At 36.8% G+C, this 21895-nt stretch overlaps 1 protein-coding gene across 1 annotated transcript in view; it reads right to left on the minus strand.

Moving 5' to 3' along the window:
* The window catches only part of SLC35A1 (solute carrier family 35 member A1), a 31380-nt gene that overhangs the window by 2025 nt on the left and 7460 nt on the right, over positions 1-21895 (minus strand). The window contains exons 3-7 of the mRNA XM_058566664.1: positions 9782-9941; positions 9438-9590; positions 4513-4579; positions 2073-2249; positions 1493-1627 (exon numbers count right to left, since the gene is read on the minus strand). Coding sequence (XP_058422647.1) covers positions 1493-1627; positions 2073-2249; positions 4513-4579; positions 9438-9590; positions 9782-9941 — 692 coding nt within the window. The remainder of the gene's footprint in view (positions 1-1492; positions 1628-2072; positions 2250-4512; positions 4580-9437; positions 9591-9781; positions 9942-21895) is intronic.

Here is a 21895-nt window from a genome sequence, read left to right on the forward strand (position 1 = left end):
AGGGCCAGACTTCCTCAGCAAAAGGAGGAGGATTGGCAACGGATGTTAGCTCAGGGCTAATCTTCCTTACCAAAAAAGGAAAAAAAGTTCACCCTAGGGCTGGCCCGATGGCATAGTGGTTAAGTTCGGTGCGCTCTACTTCAGTGGCCTAGGTTCATGGGTTTAGATCCCGGGTGCAGACCTACACCACTTATCAGCCATGCTGTGGCGGCATCCCACATACAAAATAGAGAAAGGTTGGCACAGATACTAGCTCAGGGCTAATCTTCTTCAGCAAAAAAAGAGCAAGATTGGCAAGGAAAAAAAAAAAGTTCACCCAAATCAGGTCAGAAAAACATCTAGAGGAGGGCCTATGAATACCTGACACTGAAATGGTACATGGTTGGTTTTATACAGAGTACTTACTCTGTGCCAGGCACTATTCTAAGCACTTCACCTGAAACAGCCCTAGGACATAGGTGGTACTATCATTCCCATTTTACAGATGAAGAAACTGAGACATAGATTAAATAACTTCCCCAAGACTGCGCAGCTAATCAATGGAACAGGCAAGATTTTAACCATACTATAAAATGGTTTTCTAAGATTTCTACAAGGTTGGCATTCCTCTATTTGCATTTATAACAAGGGTCAATTTTAAAATGAAATATAAATATAGGCCAGTATAGGCCAGGTCTATTTCTTTTACTTAATATGGATATTTGACAGGTTTTCCTCAAGTATTAGTTTATGGTATAATTGATTGGTAAAGAAAATGATTATTAAGCACAAAAGCACCCTGAAATGTTCAGTCAACATCACTGCTTAAATAATTCAGAAGCCAACTTAATGCTGGATGTGGGCTAGGGGAAATTCTATTAGAAGGAATAATATAGGAGTGATGCCAGAATGCCAGCTATAGTAATGAATTTTGTATTAATTACATATTAAATGAAACAAAGATAAAAGAGAAAAGAAAATTTAGATTTGGATTGTAGTTTCAAAACCAATTCACACCCAACTCCAAAACAGAAGGTACAAACTAAGGGGGAAATGAAAGATGTTTTCTGCTCTTTCCTCAAAATAAAACTAGATAATTTACTCTAATTCTACTGCTGAAAGTAATCATTTCCTAAAGTCCTTATACTTATTTGTTTGCGTACCTAATCCGGTATTCATCCTGAAGCGCTTAAGTTCTCGTGTGTCTAACACCTGGGGAATGGGAAGGCCTTGACTGCAAAAAAGCTCTTCCTAGTAACTGAGTAGCACCCTCACTTTCACTCAGAACCAGCACCCCTCAGCTTAAGCTCTAGGATCATTTAAACAACCTAAGTACTGCTGACCCACATACCACACAGCTATGAACTGCCTTCCTTGTAGAATAAATTGTAACAAAACTAGGAATTTCTGTTAACACTTAGAGCAACTGCCATATTTAATACAAGATCAAATGAATCAAGGACGCGAGAAGCTCTTCCATGTTCAAAACTTAACACTACAAACTAAGACATACTTATCTGTAATCCAAACAGCATCACTGAAGCAATGGTAGAAAGGACAATGGCTGCTGCTGCAGAAAAGCCCTTCATGATGTTGTCTGTGTACTTGACCACAACAGAAGTGTAGAGGCCTCCAACACTCGCAAGAACTTGTATACAGAAAGAAAGAAAATCTTAGCACCCAAATAAATGAAACATTCTATGACGGTGAGGCAGTTTTCATCCCCAGAGATGCCATACTAATTTACCTAGGAAATACTGTTTTCCTTAGAAGCAGCCATCTGAGGGAGTTTGCACTAAAATTGAATAGTAGTTCCTACAAAACAACATTGTTTTTCAGAGGCCCAAAGGGCTATGTGGTCTACTACTAAATGGTACACATTTATTGCTAACACATTAGATGCTTTTGATTGTGAAGGCAAAATTGCTTTGGGATAGCTATGCCACAAAACAAAGTCAATAAAACCAAAATTGCATTTTCAAACTGGTGTTCAGTGTCAAAGGAACAATTTCAAAATGCTATAAAGGCTTAAAACAGACATCTAACTTTAAAAAAAAAGATCTACCCAGAACCTTTAATTCCTGGATACTTACAGATGACAAACCAGACATAATATGTGTAACCATAGAAAAATCCTTTTTCTTTAATTTCAGCTCCATCTGACAAGTAGACGCCAACTAATGTCACAACAATCCCTGATAGATACATTTGAATGTTTCTCACCCAAAGGGAAGTGTCTGAACTCTTTAAAACTTTTTCAAAATATACTCCTGAAAGAAAATTAGACATGCAAATATGAAATAAAGATATTATTAGAAATTAATTTAAAATGTCTTTCATTTAGAACAATAACCTAGAGATACGATAATATAAAGTATATGATTTGGGGACCAAACATTTTACATTAATTAAATGCACATTTATTATATTGGTTTGACACATGGCATACTGAACATTACCAATTTGTATTTTTACAGAGCATATAGAATTAATAGCTAAGAGGGAACTTTCTAACCTGCATTTAACAAGAGATTCAAATTATTAAGAACAGCTTCTGCCTTTATTATAGCAGTGAGATAGATCACAAAAGCTCTCTGTTAATGCCAATAAAAGACTTACTTTGGTCAGCTGGAAAACTATACTATTAGAGTCAATTATCTTAATCATACCCCTATAATATCTGCCTGGTAATGAATACTCCAGCTTTGCAAAATAACCTGTATAATCACCACTTGGGATTTTTTTCAAAGTAACAAAACCAAAATAAAATTTAAATGGAACTTGCTGAGTGAAGCCATTTTTCTATAAAGCAGGGTTCCACAAGCCAAGTTCATAGACAATGTCAGAAGGACCATGAACTCCCTAACTAGCTAATACATTTTGTGTGTGTGCGCATTTTTCTGGGGTTGAGAGTCCATAGCTTTTTTCAGATACTCCAAAAGAGCAGATGACTGCCCCCCCACCGCACCCAAAATCACATACCACTGCTGTAAGTTTTATACGTAAAATGAATGCATATTTAACAAGAACATTAAAGATCTTAGTTATAAATACCATGTTAATTAGAGACTTAGGAATTGCCACTAAAGTACTAATAAACTAAACATTCTAATGAAAAACAAGATTCTTTTTGATGAATTTTTGTTGAAAAGAGCCAGAGAATGGGAACAAACATACAACAGCTATTCCTATTTCCACCTTCGATTTTCCTATCTGGGAAAACCATTTAACTATTCAGTGCTTAGTTACTCCAGAGTTTCCTCAATTGTGTATTGAGACACTGAACTAAACAGAATGTTGGACACATTTAATTGTTCAAAATAATGCTAAAAATCAAATAGTTTATTATTTTTGGGGTAACTCAATTTTTCTTTCTCATTTACTGGTTCCTAAAAATAAAAATTTAGCATGTTAAGTATCTTCCTATATTTATATTTTCCCCTCTTATCAAACTTTTTTTTACAAGCAATATTTCACTTCTATATCCAGCCTACCTTCCTAGTAAAGAATAAAAACAGTCCTAACTCTTGAAACAGCACCAATAAAGATAAATAATAAATTCATATAGCTGTAACTAATATACTCTTGACTAAAAAGAACCTTCAGTTTCTTCTCTGTTGGCACTATTTCTAAAACACATTTCTTTTTTTTTTTTTTTTTTAATTTATTTTTTTCCCCCAAAGCCCCAGTAGATAGTTGTATGTCATAGCTGCACAGCCTTCTAGTTGCTGTATGTGGGACGCGGCCCCAGCATGGCCGGAGAAGCGGCGCGTAGGTGCGCGCCCGGGATCCGAACCCGGGCAGCCAGCGTCGGAGCACGCGCACTTAACCGCTAAGCCACAGGGCCGGCCCTCTAAAACACGTTTCAATTTCTTATGTTACACTTAACATTCTTACTTTCTCTCTTCTTGATTCAATAGAGGATTGCTTGTCCCTACACAGAAGATTCCAGACTTTCATGTTTATTTGATGTTAGTGATTTTGGCTCTTGTCCCTCCCTTTTTGCTGTGACTTTTTATGTGTTAAGCTTTCTAAGGAATTCTCCACCCCACCCCTCTTTCCCCCCTACACCATAGTTCCTAATCTGTTGAAGCAGAGGAAGAACTTGAGGTTACAAGAGAAAAACAGATACTGAGCTGGTAACTAACACCTTAAAGCAGCAGAATCCAGCTTGAGGATAGTGCCAGTTCCAAGAAAACGGAACTTGAGCTTTCTGATGGCTAACTTCCTCCATTTTTAGAGGTCTTTTTTCATTTACTTTGGGTTCTTGGCTGGACTGAGAATGGTCAAGGATGACAGAAGTATATTCTCAGATAACTGCAAGTATGAATAAGGATTGAGGTCTGAACTGACTTAAACACTACCATGCATTTACTGGAAAAACAGTTGACACAAAACTAAACCTAAGAAGGTAAGCTTTAATGGAAATAAAACTTGTTAGTTATGATAAGGCAAGATAAACTAGATCCCTATTTAAAGTTTGATTTTTTTAAAAATTTGACAACAGAATAAAATGATGCTTTTATGATTTACCTGCAAATCCTGAGCACAATACAGCAATAGCTATAGCACCAAACCCTAACAGTGGATTCTGTTCCACCTGCAATAGTAATGTTTTAAAAGTTATTTTTAGTGACTAATAAATAGAATTCATTCAAGAGACCAAATAAATGAATACAAAAATCTGTGTTACAGTTATACTGAAAGTATGTGCCATATCAGACACAGCTATTCTATAGAGTAAGATGGGACCATCCCAGATATTATCCAAAGCACTTAAGTTAACAATGTGTCCCTCAAATTGCAACCATAGTAAATGCTTAATATAACATGTGTACCTATTTCCTAATAACCAGGAGTACCCTAGTATAGAATTTTGCATAGTCAGCCTGCCTCTTAATTTTAACTTCTGCCACCATTCTAACTCAGCCCTTACAGCATCAATCATGGAAACGGTAACAGTTTAACTTTTACTTATTCCCTATCACTTACAGGATGAAGTAATGACTTTTAAGATTTCCTACTTTACTGAATTTTTATCAAATATTAATAGCATACCTGCTATGTACCAAATATACTGTGTTATATACTAAATAAATAAAGATGAAGATGATACACAGCTCTGGTTCTTAAATAGTTCATGGATGGGAGAGATTGACGGGTATATATAATCATAATACTGTGCTAACAGATGCATGTATATGGGCCCCAACCTACTGTTTCAACTTTATGTTCTTTTTCTTCCCTCAAGTAACCCTCAGGAGCTTTCATGTCTTTCCTCAAAGATAAATACTATCTCAGTAGTAACAGTGAAACTAAAGGGTTGAGATGCATGACTGTAATGTTTGACAAGCACATACCTTGTTCAAAATAAATAAACCTGATATAAGTACCTGAGAAAGAAAGTGTGGTCTAAAACATTTGCATGAAGATAAAAGGAGAAATAGAAGATATTATGGACTAGTGGTTCTCAAAGTATGGTCCTTGGAACAACAGCAGCATCATCACCTGGGAACTTGTTAGAAATGAAAATTGACAGCCCCCACCCCAGACCTACTACATCATAAACTATGGGGATGGGGCCCAGCAATCTCTTTCAACCTTCCAGTTGATTCTGCTATACACTGAAGTTTGAGAACCACTATTATAGACTACAGTTGATAAACACGGATACTTTCCTAATACAATCTGTAAGAGTGGCTAGATATGAGAAAAAAATAACGGTGTGAGATTTCTCCTATCCCAACAACAGCTAGAAAGCTCAAGCTACCAAAAATAGTATCTGATAAATTCTTGTCTTGCTTTTCTGCCAGTTTAATCTCTCTACAGTTAGGAAAAACAGTGATAGATAGTGCTTCTCTGGGCTTAATTCTAATAAACTGCTGGGTGATGAAGTAGAAGTGACGGAAACTTTGGAAAACAGCAACCATGTCATTTTAGCAGGAGTAACAGCCAAACACAGCACAGTTAAGAAACAGAGGCTCCGGTCTTGAATAAATCAAAATTCAAAAAAATAAAACTTCAAGTTAGAATTCCATAGCTAGCAGGAATATGGTTCAAGAAGGATACGAGGTTTTAAAGAATGAGATTCTGGTGAAGAGTAAAACAAGAATATGTAAAGAAATCAAGGTGACTAATTAAGGGTATCTGCAATGAATTCTGATTTTATAAAAAGAACTGCAGTACACATAACCAAGAGGAATCTAACCAGGAATTTTAGTATCAAGAAATTGAAAACTCAGAATAAGTGGAGGCCTGCAAAAATACTTTACAACATTTAAGAATGCTTTTAAAAGTCTGTTTAGTTCAGGAAGAAAAGAGTATGCTTCTTGGGTGAGATGACAGACTGTTATATGGCAATAAAATAAGAGTTACCCAAATCTAGTTTCCATTTTCTCTGTGAATAATAATTTTTAAATAATACATAAATAAGTAAACATATTTAAAAGGAAACAAGTCCAAGATACCTGATTTGCTATTATAAGAATACTTAGCTAAAGAAAATAAATTGAAAAGTATCTTGACCAAGAATAGTAGCAAATCAAGATACTGATCACTATATCTTTGAGGAATAATGGAGAATGGAAGCTATGCCAGAAAATTTGAATTGGGCAAATACTGGCCTGATTTTCAAAAAGGCAGAGAGAAAGAAAAACTGCAGAAATTACAGATGGCTTCTTGAGACCTATAGGGCAGCCCAGTGCATTCAGCACAGGCTCTGGAGCCACGCTACCTGGGTTCAAGCAGTGTGACTGTGGACACATTACTAACCTCTTTGCCTGTCAGCTTCCTCATCTGAAAATGGAAATAAAAACAATATGAGCCTCATATGTTTGTTGTAGGCCTAAGTGAGTTGTTATATGTAAAGCACTTAGAATACTGATGGTATTTAGTGCTGTATAAATGACTGCAGCCGTAACTGTAATTACTGATTACTAGCAAAATGCTAGAACAGATGACTTGAGGAACTTAAAAATTTTAATGGTCATCACTAGAAAACAGTGTGGCTTCCCTAAGAGGGAGACATACCAAATTTCCTTACTCAAGGGTTCCTAGTGTAAGTGGTAAGGGAAATTCCATAGAGATAATGTTTAGCAAGAAATCTCAACAGATTTGCATAATATTTTTGTGAACAAGCCAGAGAACGAAGTGAGGATAACAGTACGATTCTATTCATAGCTGAGTGAACGCTCATACAGCAAAGTGCTAATTAATAGAATAAAATCAAGCCAGACCAACAACCAATACCAACTCGCGATGCATATGAATGAGCCACCCACGGAACAGACCCTCAGGCCCAGTCAAGCCTTCAGTTGGCTGCAGCCCTAGGCAACATCTCCACTGCAACCCGATGAGAGACTGCAAGCCAGAACTACTTAGCCAAGGCACCCTCAAATTCCTGACCCATAAAAACTGAGAGAGAGTGTTTACTAAGCAAGAAAAAAACTCAAGCTAAAACTCAGTCTAAAGGTATAACAACTCTGGTCCTGTCCTGTCTAAAATTTTCAGTGAAGACCCAGAAGACATATTTGTTGAATCTGTAGAAAGCATAATACTCAAAAAAAAAAAGCTAATAACGGATAGGACTGAAAAGAACTAAAAGGCCTGAACAATGACCCAAAGCTAATGAGATAAGCTTAATAAATACAAACATATCCTGCGTTTTGGTTTAGAAGAAGCCACTGCACAAGACACATTTGAGACAAACTGTATTTTATGTGAAACAGCTACATGTGGTTGTATATAATCAATTATAGAATGGATATCCTCCTCTACCCCCCCAAAAAACTAATATAATCTTATGCTGATTTACCAAGTCCCTAGTATTCAGAACAAAGGAGGTAATTAGCAAGCTGTACTTCACACTGCTCAGTCAACACATGGAGACAGTGTGAAGTTTTAGGATATAGTCACATGTTGCTTAATGACAGGGATACATCCTGAGAAATGCATTGATAGGCAATTTTGTCGTGAACATCATAGAGTGTACTTACACAAACCTAGGCACCTACGCTATATGGTACTAATCTTAGGGGACCACTGTCATATACTCGGTCTGTCATTGACCGAAATGTCATGCAGAGCATGACTGTACTAAGGAACAATAACAGATGAATGCATCTAGAAGAGAAATACAAGGCAGTATTGGGGCAAGAGGCAGGGATCGGAAAGCCTCTAGAAATCATATTATAGAAAGAATCGACGGGGTTGTCTCAATGGGGGAGGGAAAAAGTCTTGGATGGTGGAGATGTGACGTCCTCAGACATTCAAAGGATCATCATATGGAGTTAGTAGGGATTTGAGTTATTCTCAGAAGAACAAAGAACAATGAGAGGCAGTTCCAGGAAGCTGCATTCTGTTTAAAACATGAAAGAATTTTCCAGAGTGTTCTAAAAGTAAGATAAGCTGCCCTATACTCTGCTTTAGCTTACTAAGCTTTTCACATACATTACCTACGTGAGGTGGACCTAATATCTTTTCTAATGGAGTGAGGAGTTACTTAAAGCTCATATTTAACTTCCATGTGTTTGCCTTCCCAAACAAATTATTTCTCTGCAGGTCTACAACTGAGTTAAATGTGCAGTGCATATTTGATCAGTGTTTTGAAATGTCACCAAGAATATGAGCATGCGTAAACATCATGTGAAGACAATAAATATTAATCTAAAACTCATTTTCTGGAAAAAAAAATTTTCCCCACCAGGCTAGAAAGTAACTACAATAAAAAGGAACTGGCTTTCTCCTTTCCCAGGCTCTCCATACATGCCCTAAGAGAACCATGGTCTTTCATTTGCTCAGAGTTGAAGAAGGGTATTCAGTTGTAGAGGAAAGCTGCTGACTTTCAGAAGGTCATTCACTAGAGTTCCCCCTCCCACTTTGCTTTGGGAAAATAACCAATTAAAGCATAGAACATTAAAAAACCATCAAGTATGTACCTTAACATTTAACTCTTAACAAACTAAGAGGGAGAAGTAAAGGGCACTTTTTGCCCTAGTTTAGTTATCAATTATCAGTAAAAACACTACTCCCTTGTAATCCGTATCACTGACAATGGGAGTATGTGCAAAAGGATAAAAAACTTTGTGAGTTGAGGGAGAAGATGAAAATTAGATGGAGAAAACCTTGCTCATTGCTTCTGAGAAAATGTCTAAAAGAGGTGCAGAAGTTCTGAACATTTTGTCATCTATAAAATGAAGGAGGTGGATTACATTAAGTTTAAGGTACCTTCCATCTCTAACATTTTGTATGCATATTCCCCTCAAAAAACAAAAGGAAGCCAATAAGGATTATTATCCTTAATAATAACATTATCCTAAGGGGAAAAAAGCCATCTATAGGGCAAAGATGATTTTCAGTCAAAGGAATATAGTTGTGCTCCATTCAGCAGTGTGACTATCTGACATTATAAAACCTAGGAAGTTCCCTATTTCAGTTATGGTAAGCATTTTCTTTCTCACCATAACTTTCGTAGCTTGGGCTGGTTTCCACTGTACAAGTGTGACTCCACCACACAGCATAAAAACTGAAATCCACTGTAATTTGCTAAGTGTCCGGTTTAACATTAAAACAGTACATAAAGCAGTACAGGGAATCTTCAATTGGTAGGTCACCTAGAAACAAAACAATGAATTAATGAACTCAGTTAACATTAGTCTCTGACACAAATATATTATTTCTGATATCATTAATAGTATCATCAAGAAAAATGTTTGATAATGTGATAAAGGGTTAATAACAATCTTTTCACCATGAAAACATTTTTTAAGATTCTATGCTTTTCGTTATCATTTGCTCCACTTACCTGGTACACTGCTGCATCCAAATTGCTAAGAGCTAGGAAAGCCATGTTGTTCTGAACAGCATACACTAATGATGGCACGCTTAACTTCATCAGTTCCTTGGGGCTTCCCAAGACATTTTCTCTTAAAGATGCCTTGAATCTACCCAGACTAGCAGTTTCTCTTTGAAAACAAAAGGGGAAAATGAGAAGTGGGTAAGGAAGAAAATTAAAGAGCATTCTTTGGATAAGATCCCTTCACACATAGGATAGCTATATTGTGTTAAGTACATTGATGTAATTTAGCAAACTTATTTTGTTTCAATAATTTTCAACTAATTCTAGCTATATTAAAGAAACATACCAATAATGTATCCTCATAAAGGAAAAACAATTACAAGTTCTATTTGGGAAAATAGAACAACAATTAGGTTTACCATCAACCTCTGGTCAAAGCTCCAGGAATTTTTGAGTATATTAAATAATGAGATAATAGGAAATAAGAATTGCTAATATCACCTATAAAATATTAATTTAATTCCCTGCCACTTTAACTGCCATTACATCAAGTTCACCCTGATTTTTTTTGTGTGTGTGTGAGGAACATCAGCCCTGAGCTAACATCTGTCACCAATCCTCCTCTTTTTGCTGAGGAGGACTGGCCCTGGGCTAACATCTGTGCCCATCTTCCTCCACTATAGATGGGACGCCACCACAGCATGGCTTGACAAGCGATGCGTCAGTGCACGCCCAGGATCCGAACCTGCAAACCCGTGGCCGCCGCAGCAGAGCGCATGCACTCAACCACTATGCCACCGGGCCGGCCCCTATTTTTTTAATTAATCAGGTTGCATATCCATTTTTTAAAGCTTTTTCTTTTATTACAATAGATTTAAATTGCAAACAAAAGACAAAGGCTTTGGTAGTTAGAGAAGTTACTTGGGATATGAATTGAGCGATTCAGGTCAATGTTATTTGCAAATTAGGTCAGTTCTTAAGAAATACAGTAGACAATAAATCTTTAAATAACCATCCTCATAAAACTCAAGCACATATATGTATAATTTTGCAGCAAATCTGAATAACTTTCTAATAACAACAAAAGTAAACTATAGCTGTAACGTACGTAAAGCTTACTACTTGACTGCACATTAATTATACATGCTGTTAATGATTCTTATTTTTCCTCAGGAGGAACTAGCTAATCTGGCTCATATTTCTCCCTGTTGTAAATCAGCTCATTTATTTCCTGAAAATAAAACCAAAACAGTATTTTATAATAAGCATGAACACCAAAAAAGTGCTTTATCAAACGAGTCTAACTGTAACTCACAATATCCTTAAAGAACACCATAACACTTTGTTGGGGAAATGGATCTATTTCAACTCAAAGTTTATGATAATCACAATGAGCCTCTATATTTTTAGTTAACATATTAGAATCAACAGTCATTAACTGAATTTTTTTCATATTTAAATAGTGTAAAACTAATTACCCAAGTTCTGAGGGGGAGCAAAAATTCCATAATCTCGAGTTGACTTCCTCTGCCTATCCACTGTAGAACACTCCAGCCCCAGAAAATGCTTAAGTAACACAGGAAATTTGGCCTAGGCCACAGAAACAAAACATATCTTTCTTAGTTACTGATCTTCTTCTGTTGCCAAACAACACGCTCCATACCACAATGGTAAATGTATATGCTGAAAAGTAATGCACACAGCCTGGTGGGAGACTACAAACTCCACCCAGAAGAGGGAAGGAATACCAAAAAGATCACTCTACTGAGAAATGCTATGTAGTCGAGTTTTCCAGCTATCTGAAGAATGGCACTTTAAACTTCAGACATTCTCTTTTAAACTACTTTTGAATGCAAATCTAAGATGTCCTATATACTTTCTCGACATCTTAAACAGTATAAAGAATAATTTTTCAAAGTATGTTTTCCCTCAGTTATAAAATTGAAGAAAAAAATTAAAGAGAAAAAGAGAGATTAAAATAAAAAAGAAGAGGGGCCGGCACGGTGGCACGCGGTTAAGTGCGCGCACTCTGCTTCGGCACGGGGTTCAAGGGTTGGATCCCGGGAACAGACTGACGCACTGCTTGTCAAGCCATGCTGTGGCGGCATCCCATATAAAGTAGAGGAAGATGGGCACAGATGTTAGCCCAGGGCCAACCTTCCTCAGCAAAAAGAGGAGGATTGGCATCGGATGTTAGCTCAGGGCCAATCTTCCTCACAAAAAAAATAAAAATAAACAAGAAGAATCACAGGGGTCCAACTCAAAGAACCACCTTAATAAAGTGATGCATTAGAAAACATAACTGAACATTTTCTTTAATGTCCTAATTCTCACTAGTAAGCATTATAGCAGAGATATAAATCTTACAGATTTTGTTAAGTACAGGACACTGCTTTCACTGTACTATTACTTGTAATGCCCTTCTAAAGTACTGATATATATTGATATATCTTCAGAGTGGTACCCTAAGGAACTACTGAGAGGTACCTCCTTGTATCGGTCTCCCATTTTCCACCTCCTTTCATATATCCATTTATCTCCCACATAAGATTCCTCAAGCTCTAGTAGAGTGGCTATTTCTCCTTTCCCTAATCCCCTGCTATGGGCAATGCCATCTTACCTCCGCCCCTTAGAGATACTCTAAGGCTTCAATGGTATCAAATGAATTTCTGGCTATCTAGAGAATAGCGTTGGTCTCTTTATCACTGGTTCTCTTTGCCCTGTGGGAATATGGGCTACTTAAGGAACTAATTGCTACTCCTTATAACCACCATGCCTGCACCAATAATCAAAGTTACTGTAGTTCCCTTTTCACTCCATCACTTTTCTCCTTTCTTATCTCTTCTCTCACACTTTTCAGCTTTCACATAAAAAGAAGGGCCTATGACAAGAAAAAGGAATAAAAGGAATCCAAATAGGTAACGAAGAAGTGAAACTCTCACTATTTGCAGATGACATGATTGTATATATAGAAAACCCTAAAGAATCTGTTGGAAAACTATTAGAAACAATCAACAACTACAGCAAAGTTGCAGGGTACAAAATCAATCTACAAAAATCAGTTGCATTTCTGTATGCTAATAATGAACTAACAGAAAGAGAGCTCAAAAAGATAATACCATTTACAATTGCATCAAAAAGAATAAAATACCTAGGAATAAATCTTACCAAGGAGGTGAAGGACATATACAATGAGAACTACAAGACATTATTGAAAGAAATCCATGATGACATAAAGAAATGGAAAGATATCCCATGCATGTGGATTGGAAGAATAAACATAGTTAAAATGTCTATATTACCTAAAGCAATCTACAGATTCAATGCAATCCCAATCAGAATCCCAATGACATTCTTCACAGAAATAGAAAAAAGAATACTAAAATTTATATGGGGCAACAAAAGACCCCGAATAGCTAAAGAAATCCTAAGAAAAAAGAACAAAGCAGGAGGCATCACAATCCCTGACTTCAAAACATACTATAAAGCAATAGTAATCAAAACAGCATGGTACTGGTACAAAAACAGACACACAGATCAATGGAACAGAATTGAAAGCCCAGAGATAAAACCACACATATACAGACAGCTAATTTTCGACAAAGGTGCTAAGAACATGCAATGGAGAAAGGAAAGTCTCTTCAATAAATGGTGTTGGGAAAACTGGACAGCCACATGCAAAAGAATGAAAGTGGACCATGTGCTATTGCCATTCACAAAAATTAACTCAAAATGGATCAAAGACCTGAAGGTGAGACCTGAAACTATAAAACTCATAGAAGAAAATATAGGCAACACACTATTTGACATTGGTTTTAAAGGAATCTTTTTGGATGACATACCTACCCAGACTAGGGAAACTAAAGAAAAAATAAACAAGTGGGACTTTATCAGATTAAAGAGCTTTTATAAGACTAATGAAACCAGAATCAAGATGAACAGACAACCAACCAGCTGGGAGAGAATATTTGCAAAACATACATCTGACAAGGGGTTGATCTCCATAATATATAAAGAACTCACACAAGTGAACAACAAAAAAACAAACAACCCGATCAAAAAATGGGCAGAGGAAATGAAGAGACACTTCTCCAAGGAAGATATACAGATGGCCAATAGGCACATGAAAAGATGCTCAACATCACTAATCATCAGGGAGATGCAAATCAAAACAACACTAAGATACCACCTCACACCCGTTAGAATGGCTATAATCACCAAGACAAAAAACAACAAATGTTGGAGAGGATGTGGAGAAACAGGAACCCTCATACACAGCTGGTGGGAATGCAAATTGGTGCAGCCTCTATGGAAAATGGTATGGAGATTCCTCAAAGAATTAAAAATAGAGATGCCCTATGATCCAGCCATCCCACTACTGGGAATCTATCCAACGAACCTGAAATCAACAATCCAAAGAGGCTTATGCACCCCTATGTTCATTGCAGCATTATTCACCATAGCCAAGAAGTGGAAGCAACCTAAGTGTCCCTCGACTGATGACTGGATTAGGAAAATGTGGTATATATATACAATGGAATACTACTCAGCCATAAAAAAAGACAAAATCGTCCCATTTGCAACAACATGGATGGGCCTGGAGCATATTATGTTAAGTGAAATAAGCCAGAAAGAGAAAGACAAACACTGTATGATCTCACTCATATGTGGAATATAAACCAACACATGGACAGAGAAAACTGGACTGTGGTTACCAGGGGCAGTGGGGGTGGGGGGTGGGCACAAGGGGTGAAGGGAGTCATATATATGGTGATGGACAAACAAAAATGTACAACCCAAAAATTTCACAATGTTAGAAACCATTAAAACATCAATTAAAAAAAAAAAAAAAAAAGAAGGGCCTATGAGACATCACCAGCCAATCTGAGTACTCCTTTCCTTCAGTGTGGCAAACAAGTGGAATACAGTGTGTCAGGATTAACCTTCAGGTCTTTGGCTCTTCTGGCTACATCCTTTTTGTTGGAGGCTTAGGAATGACTCTTTCTTCACTGCTAGGAAGGCTTTAGTATCTTTTTCTGGTTCCTTCTCTAATGCAGATATTAGAGAAGCCAAAGTATACCAGAATGCTAACTACTGGAAAGCTCAAGTTTCACTGGAGTACCTTAGAATTTTATAGAAATTATAATTATAATACATAAGATATTTTGAAATAAGTTACAAAAAATAGCAGAGGATTCTAAAACAACTTGTAAAAGAAAACAAAAGCTCAAGAATAGAAAAAGATCAGAAAGTAGAATAAAGAGATTTAGGAGGTATAGGAAAGAATATGTGGGAATCTTACCACACAGAAAGTTTTTAAGAAGGAGGTCAGTGATTTCAGTATTAATCAGATTAAATCCTGCTTAATTTAACCTATTTATTAAGAATACAGCTCTTAAAGCTTGTAGTTAGCTTTACTCACTAAAATTTTTTTAAAAAGTAATAACAGTATTATATCTTCCAGAAAACACTGGCAATCATCTATCCTTTTGTTTTACCATTGAGTAGACAAAAATAAATGATCAATTCTAAATATACTACAGCCTTGAATTATACTATAAAAAGGAACACATAAAAACCAAAGGCATTTTTTCTTCCATTTTCCTGCCCTGATATTTTCTTGGAAATCAAATCCCAAGCACTTTAATGAGTACCTTTTGCTAAAAATAAATTTATTAAATTCTATAACTATCATTGCTAGATAAGAGAAAGAGAAGGTATAATCAAAAAGCATGTACTAATTTTTTTTAGATATAGTCTTTCCCATTAAATTTCCTATTTGAACAATTCATTTGATTTTTATCACTGGAATAGAATCTATGTAACCTTTTATTACCTGAAGAAATTCTGAAGCTCCATGTTGATTGCATAGAGATTCCACTGTCACCTCCCCTCCCGCCTGACCCCCTCGCCCCGCCTCACCCCACCCAATTTCCTATCAACCAGCTGAAACCAATTCTTTCTGACCTATTTTTGGTCAAAAGTAGGCCTCATTCTTCCAACTCCTCATCTAAGGAGAACTACTAGGAGGCATAAAATCCTTGGCTAGGTTACCAAAGCACTATGCAAAATAGAACACAGCAGAAGTTACTCAGGAGCTTAAGAAATTTAAATCTTGTTTACAAATTTCTTATCATCTGCCAAGTTAAGTATAATTAACTCACATAGAGTACGTTGGGGGGCTAGGTATAAAAACCAATAATGAGGTCATCTGAGGACAAAAATAGCCCTCATACAAGGTATGTGACTTTTACTTCCTCCTCATGACCCTAAACCCATCACGGCATGGGTACAAAGAGGCAGTCAAAATGTAAACCCAGCAAGAGAAACTGAATAAGGCTGGATAATGTATAACCTAAGTATTTGACAGCTAAATGAATTATTCTAGATAATACTACAAAGTAGTAAAATAATTTTCTCCAGTTTTATATGGATAAGTAGTTTGAAGATTTAAGATTCATTTGGTTTATTACTAAACACACCCAAAGAATGTACTTACACATCCACCTGGTTTACTTAGTCTTTAGAGACTGTGCTGGATAGCAAACAATAAAAAGCTGACTTTGTTCTAAGACAATGTGAAAGTGTTTTCACTTCCTTTTCTTCATATCATGAATGACCAATTTAAATCTAAACTGTAGTTTTTATAGCTATGACAGGGTTTAGTACAGCACACAGCTAACCAGCAATTTTCCTGTGAATTGTAGCAGTAATTAGTTTTATGAAAAACCAAAATATTCTTAAATGTTGTATTTTTTTTTTAATCAGATTATAATTTAGAAACTGGTAACATACAATTCAAATATTTAAAAAATAAACTTAGGGGCCGGCCCCGTGGCTTAGCGGTTAAGTGCGCACGCTCCACTACTGGCAGCTCAGGTTCAAATCCCAGGCACACACCTATGCACCACTTCTCCAGCCATGCTGAGGCCTCGTCCCACATACAGCAACTAGAAGGATGTGCAACTATGACATACAACTATCTACTGGGGCTTTGGGGAAAAAAAAAAAAAGGAGGAGGATTGGCAATAGATGTTAGCTCAGAGCCGGTTTTCCTCAGCAAAAAGAGGAGGATTAGCATGCATGTTAGCTCAGGGCTGATCTTCCTCAAAAAAATAAATAAATAAATAAATAAACTTAGGGCTGGCCCGGTGGCGCAAGCGGTTAAGTGCTCGCGTTCCACTGCGGGAACCCGGGGTTCACCAGTTCGGATCCCAGGCGAGCACCGACGCACTCCTTGGCAAGCCATGCTGTGGCGGCATTCCATATAAAGTGGAGGAAGATGGGTACGGATGTTAGCCCAGGGCCAGTCTTCCTCAGCAAAAAAAGAGCAGGATTGGCAGATGTTAGCATAGGGCCGATCTCCTCACAAAAAAATAAATAAATAAACTTATTCATATAGAGAACTTTTGCAACATCAAATTGCTAATCCATTCCCATCCCCAAAAATAGGATTTAGTAATTTCCTTTTCAATTTAAGTGATTTGATATAATCATACATGTGCATAATACAGTATGTACAAAGATAATTATTACATCTTTCTTTTGTAGCAGAAGACTGTAAACAACCCAAATGCCCATTAATAGAGAGTGGTATATATAATACGTCCATATAATGGAATACCATGCCGCTCTTAAAAAGAATGAGACAGATTTCTATGTACTGACATGGAACCATCTCTAAGATAAAACATTAAGTGAAAATAAAGTAAAGCAGAGCAGAGCAGTGTATCCGTGTATATACACACAGTGCCCCAGAGTCTCGTGCACGTAACTAAAACTCACCAATTAATTAGACCACATAAACTCAAACCTTATTTATCAAAGTAAAGTAGCCATCCATTAATTCTTCCCCACTCCTCTTTTCTTACAGTTCTAACTTAACTTCTGATTGAAATAAGTATAATTTCATATTCCAAAAATTACTGGAAATGATAAGTAAAATCAACGATGGGTAGAAAACCCAAAATTAATTACAAACAAACACCAAAAAGAACTTTGTTTTTAAAATGAGTAACAAAGTTACACTGAAGGAGAAAAAGAGAACTAACCCAAGTATTCTAAAACAAAAAGAACTATATACAAATACTGAACTTTAGTCAGTAGGTGTGTTTTTTCACAGCTGTATGTTAGAAATTCTGAAACTACTTATTATATATTCCAGGATTGAGCAAATAAGTAGATTTATCTTGAGAATAATGGGAGCCAGACTCATCACCATTGGAGAAGGGAAGAAATATGGAAAAGGGAAAGGTTATAATGAACTCTGTGGTGTTGGATCAGAACTGTAGGTATCAAACAATATGTGATCCATTGTTATACACACATACACGTATATCTACACATACATAGATATTTATTGATTTCCTAGCTTTGTCTGCTGAAAGGTCCTAGAAGCAATGATACCCCAGTAGCAATGTGCATACCTAGTGTCTAGATTCTGATTTCTAAATACTATTCTGGGGGGAAAAAAAAAAAAAAGGAACAAGTCTTAGAGAAATATATGATTTTAGGACTGGGGCAGAGAAGTATGCTTGAACATCTTGCTATGCTAAAAAGAAGCTGCTAAAAACTGATGAAAATATGTAAAAAAGAAACAGGAGGAAGCTTGAAGATCCCACCGTCCAAATCTGGGACAATTTGAGCATCAAAATAAATAATGATAATAATGGATTCCAGCCCATACAACAAAATAATCCACGAATCCATGCTGAGAGGGACAGGAAGAGGGAGAAGGAGAGAGAAGGGAACTCGTCTTAGAGTAGAATGCCAGCTAATAAATGTACACGGAAGGATGGAATTAGGAAATTACCATTTGGCAACATCAATGGACAATAAAACTATCCAGTAAGAATATGATGAGAAACAGGATATTTACTTGGTTTCAAAGTATCTCTCCACAAGTTACTTATTAATTCAAAGAGAAAATTGCTAACTTTATGTGGAGAAATGCAGCAGGCACAACCTTAATCAAGAAATTAAAGTTTAATCACCAGTAATGGAGCAAATAGACATTATGTGCCTCAGGATATGCTGCACTGAGAAGGACACATCATTTGTGTGATCTTTCTGGGGGGGGACAGGACACGGGGACTCTTGATTTAGTAAGAAAGCATTCAGCAAACATAAATTGAGGGACACTCGACAAAAACAAATGGACTATGCTCTTCCACAATGTCAAAGACGTGAAACACAGAGAGATGCAGGAGCTGCTCCCAATTCAAGGAAGCGAGAGAGATGACAACTAAATGTAAAGTGTGATTATTTTACTATTCAAGGACATTAGTGGACAACTGGTATGATTTATCTAAGGCCTGTGAATTACAAAATAGTATTGTATCAGTATTCATGTTTCAATTTTGATATTTTGTGATTATGTAAGAGAATGTCCTTGATTTTAGGAAATATGCACTAAAGAATTTAGAGACAAAGGGACACCTTGGGTAAAAGTTACTCTCAGACAGTTCAGAAAAAAATTATACACACACACAGAAATACATACATAAAAAGAACATGATGAAACCTACACGGTAAAATGTTAACATTTGGAAATAAAACCTTAAAATAAGAGAAAAAACAAAAAGTAAAATTATTGAAAATTACTGAAATGTCTATCCATGCTACTAGCAATGCTTATCTTTGTCTTAGCTAATCAAAAAACTGCTCAATTATTTCATTGTTCTGAAAGCCGCATGATTTGAAAATTAGAGACCAGGGAACTTGTCTTCTAATCCTATCACTGCCAGTCACTTTCTAGGTACCGTTGGCAAATTAAAACTTCCCTCAGCCTAAGATTTCTCATCACAGAAGATGAGATGATACCTATGGCTAAAACAGAGGTATGAGAATGAAATGAAAATTAGCTGTATTTACCTGCATGTTTCCCTTACCGGTTTCTAAGGGGAGACGGGAAACAATGTTTCCTTAATACCATCACTCTCTGGCAGCCTGCCATTCTCAATAGCAACAATCCTGAATGTCTGAAGGCAGCCAATTTAGTTGCTGCAATCTTAAAAGAGTATGTTTGGTGCTTTACATAACACATTTTGACAGTGATTAACAATTGGTATTCTGAAGTGTGGTTACTTGCTTTCTAAAGAAAAGAAGTTAGATATCTGCTCATTAGGTTTTCAAAAATTCGTATTTCACAATAGTCCCCAAAAAAGGCATTATCGTTTGGTTTTTCTAAGGCAATTTTAACATAACTTTATATATTATGGCAATAATATATTTTAAGTATTTTCCTCATATTTATTGCCCGGTTTCCTTGGAGACCACATCAAGGTATGCATTTCTCTGCCTTCTGTTCTTTTACCACAACCTGAAAGATGTTTTTCCTTTTTTCTTTTTTTTTTGTGAGGAAGACCAGCCCTGAGCTAACATCCGATGCCAATCCTCCTCTTTTTTGCTGAGGAAGATTGGCCCTGGGCTAACCTCCGTGCCCATCTTTCTCTACTTTATCTGGGACACCGCCACAGCATGGCTTGACAAGCGGTGCATTGGTGCACGCCTGGGATCCGAACCTTCGAACCCTGGGCTGCCAAAGCGGAGTACACACACTTAAACGCTGCACCACCGGGCCAGCCCCCCTGTTTTTACTTTTTTCTGAAGAAATGTAAATGAAATCCATGATTTTTGTTGCCCCAATATATATTAGGCACTCCTCAGTGAAGCAAGTCTGTGTCTTCTAAGAAGTTAAATATCCTAAACACATCAGGGAGAAAAATTTCAAGTGGATTCCATGTATAATTTTTTAATTAGTTATTTTTAAAATATAAATAAGTAGGGCAAAGAAAAAAATCTGGGATTAAAATTAAGCTATTGCCTTCCAGTGTTTTAGCAAGCCAGCGATATACCCTTCAGCCTACAAAGGTTTTTCCATACTAACAAACCCACGCCTCAGGGGATGCAACCCATACTCCTACCCCAGGGAAGGGGGTCTCAGCCATTTTACCTAGATTGCCATCATGGTTTCTGTCCAAATAGGATTCCCTAGGTATAGAAATTCTCTGCCACCTCAAATCCTGACAGAGACTGGCCTTTTATTTAAAACGGGGGTCTGGAGCCAGCCCTGATGGCCTAGTGGTTAAAGTTTGATGCACTCCACTTCGGTGGCCCCAGGGTTCAGTTCCTGGGCGTGGAACCACACCACTCGTCTGTCAGTAGCCATGCTGTGGCGGCTCACATAGAAGAACTAGAAGGACCTATAACTAGAATATACAACTATGTACTGGGGCTTTGGGGAGGGAAAAAAAAAAAAGAGGAAGATTGGCAACAGATGTTAGCTCAGGGCAACTCTTTCCCAGCAAAAAAAAAAAAAAAAAACACACATGGGTCTGGAACCTTGCTGAACCATTTGGTCAGGTCAGATTCATTAGACAGAGATTACATTAATTAGTCCCTTTCCAGGCTCGAAGTTCTCACACAAGAGATGAGTGACTCGACTTCAGATCTCCAAAGGTCACCATGAACTATCCCTGGAGCTACAACTGCCTCTGCTTAAATTCTTGGAAGATGAAGATTCTAATTTGCCCAGTTTGGGCTCTTGATTGAAGTTATGCTTCCCCTAGCCTGCTTAATACAGCTGTAACATAAAATTCTAGGATGCTGCCTCAGAGCAGACTGACTCTTGTTATTTCTTAAACATACTGTACCTATTATTGTGTGTTCCTCTTTATATTAGTTCTGTGGTTTCTGGCTATATTGTTACATATATTTTATATATATATATGTATTACCTCATAGGTTGAAATCTCCTTTATCCTTCACTCTTTTACCATTCCAAGAAATTAACATTTTCACAGATGCCCTCTAAATGTAAACCCTTTGTTCCGAGAAATAAAATATTTTCTTGTTATGAATAGCAGGTATGCGGTTTCTGCCAATGTGTTTTGAATAAGCACATGATAATTTGCCAACATATTTCTCCATGAAAATTATATTCACTTTAAAATCCAGTAGTTTCAAATGCATTTCACTTCTTTCATGTTTTGTACATTTTTTTTCCAGTGCTTTTTCCACTTAGAAACTCTTTGTATTTTATTTATTTTATTTGCTGAGGAAGAATTGCCCTGAGCTAACATTTGTTGCCAATCTTCCTCTTTTTGTATGTGAGCCGCC

The sequence above is a fragment of the Diceros bicornis genome, chromosome 23 (genome assembly GCF_020826845.1).
Source record: "Diceros bicornis minor isolate mBicDic1 chromosome 23, mDicBic1.mat.cur, whole genome shotgun sequence".
Taxonomy (NCBI): Eukaryota; Metazoa; Chordata; class Mammalia; order Perissodactyla; family Rhinocerotidae; genus Diceros; species Diceros bicornis.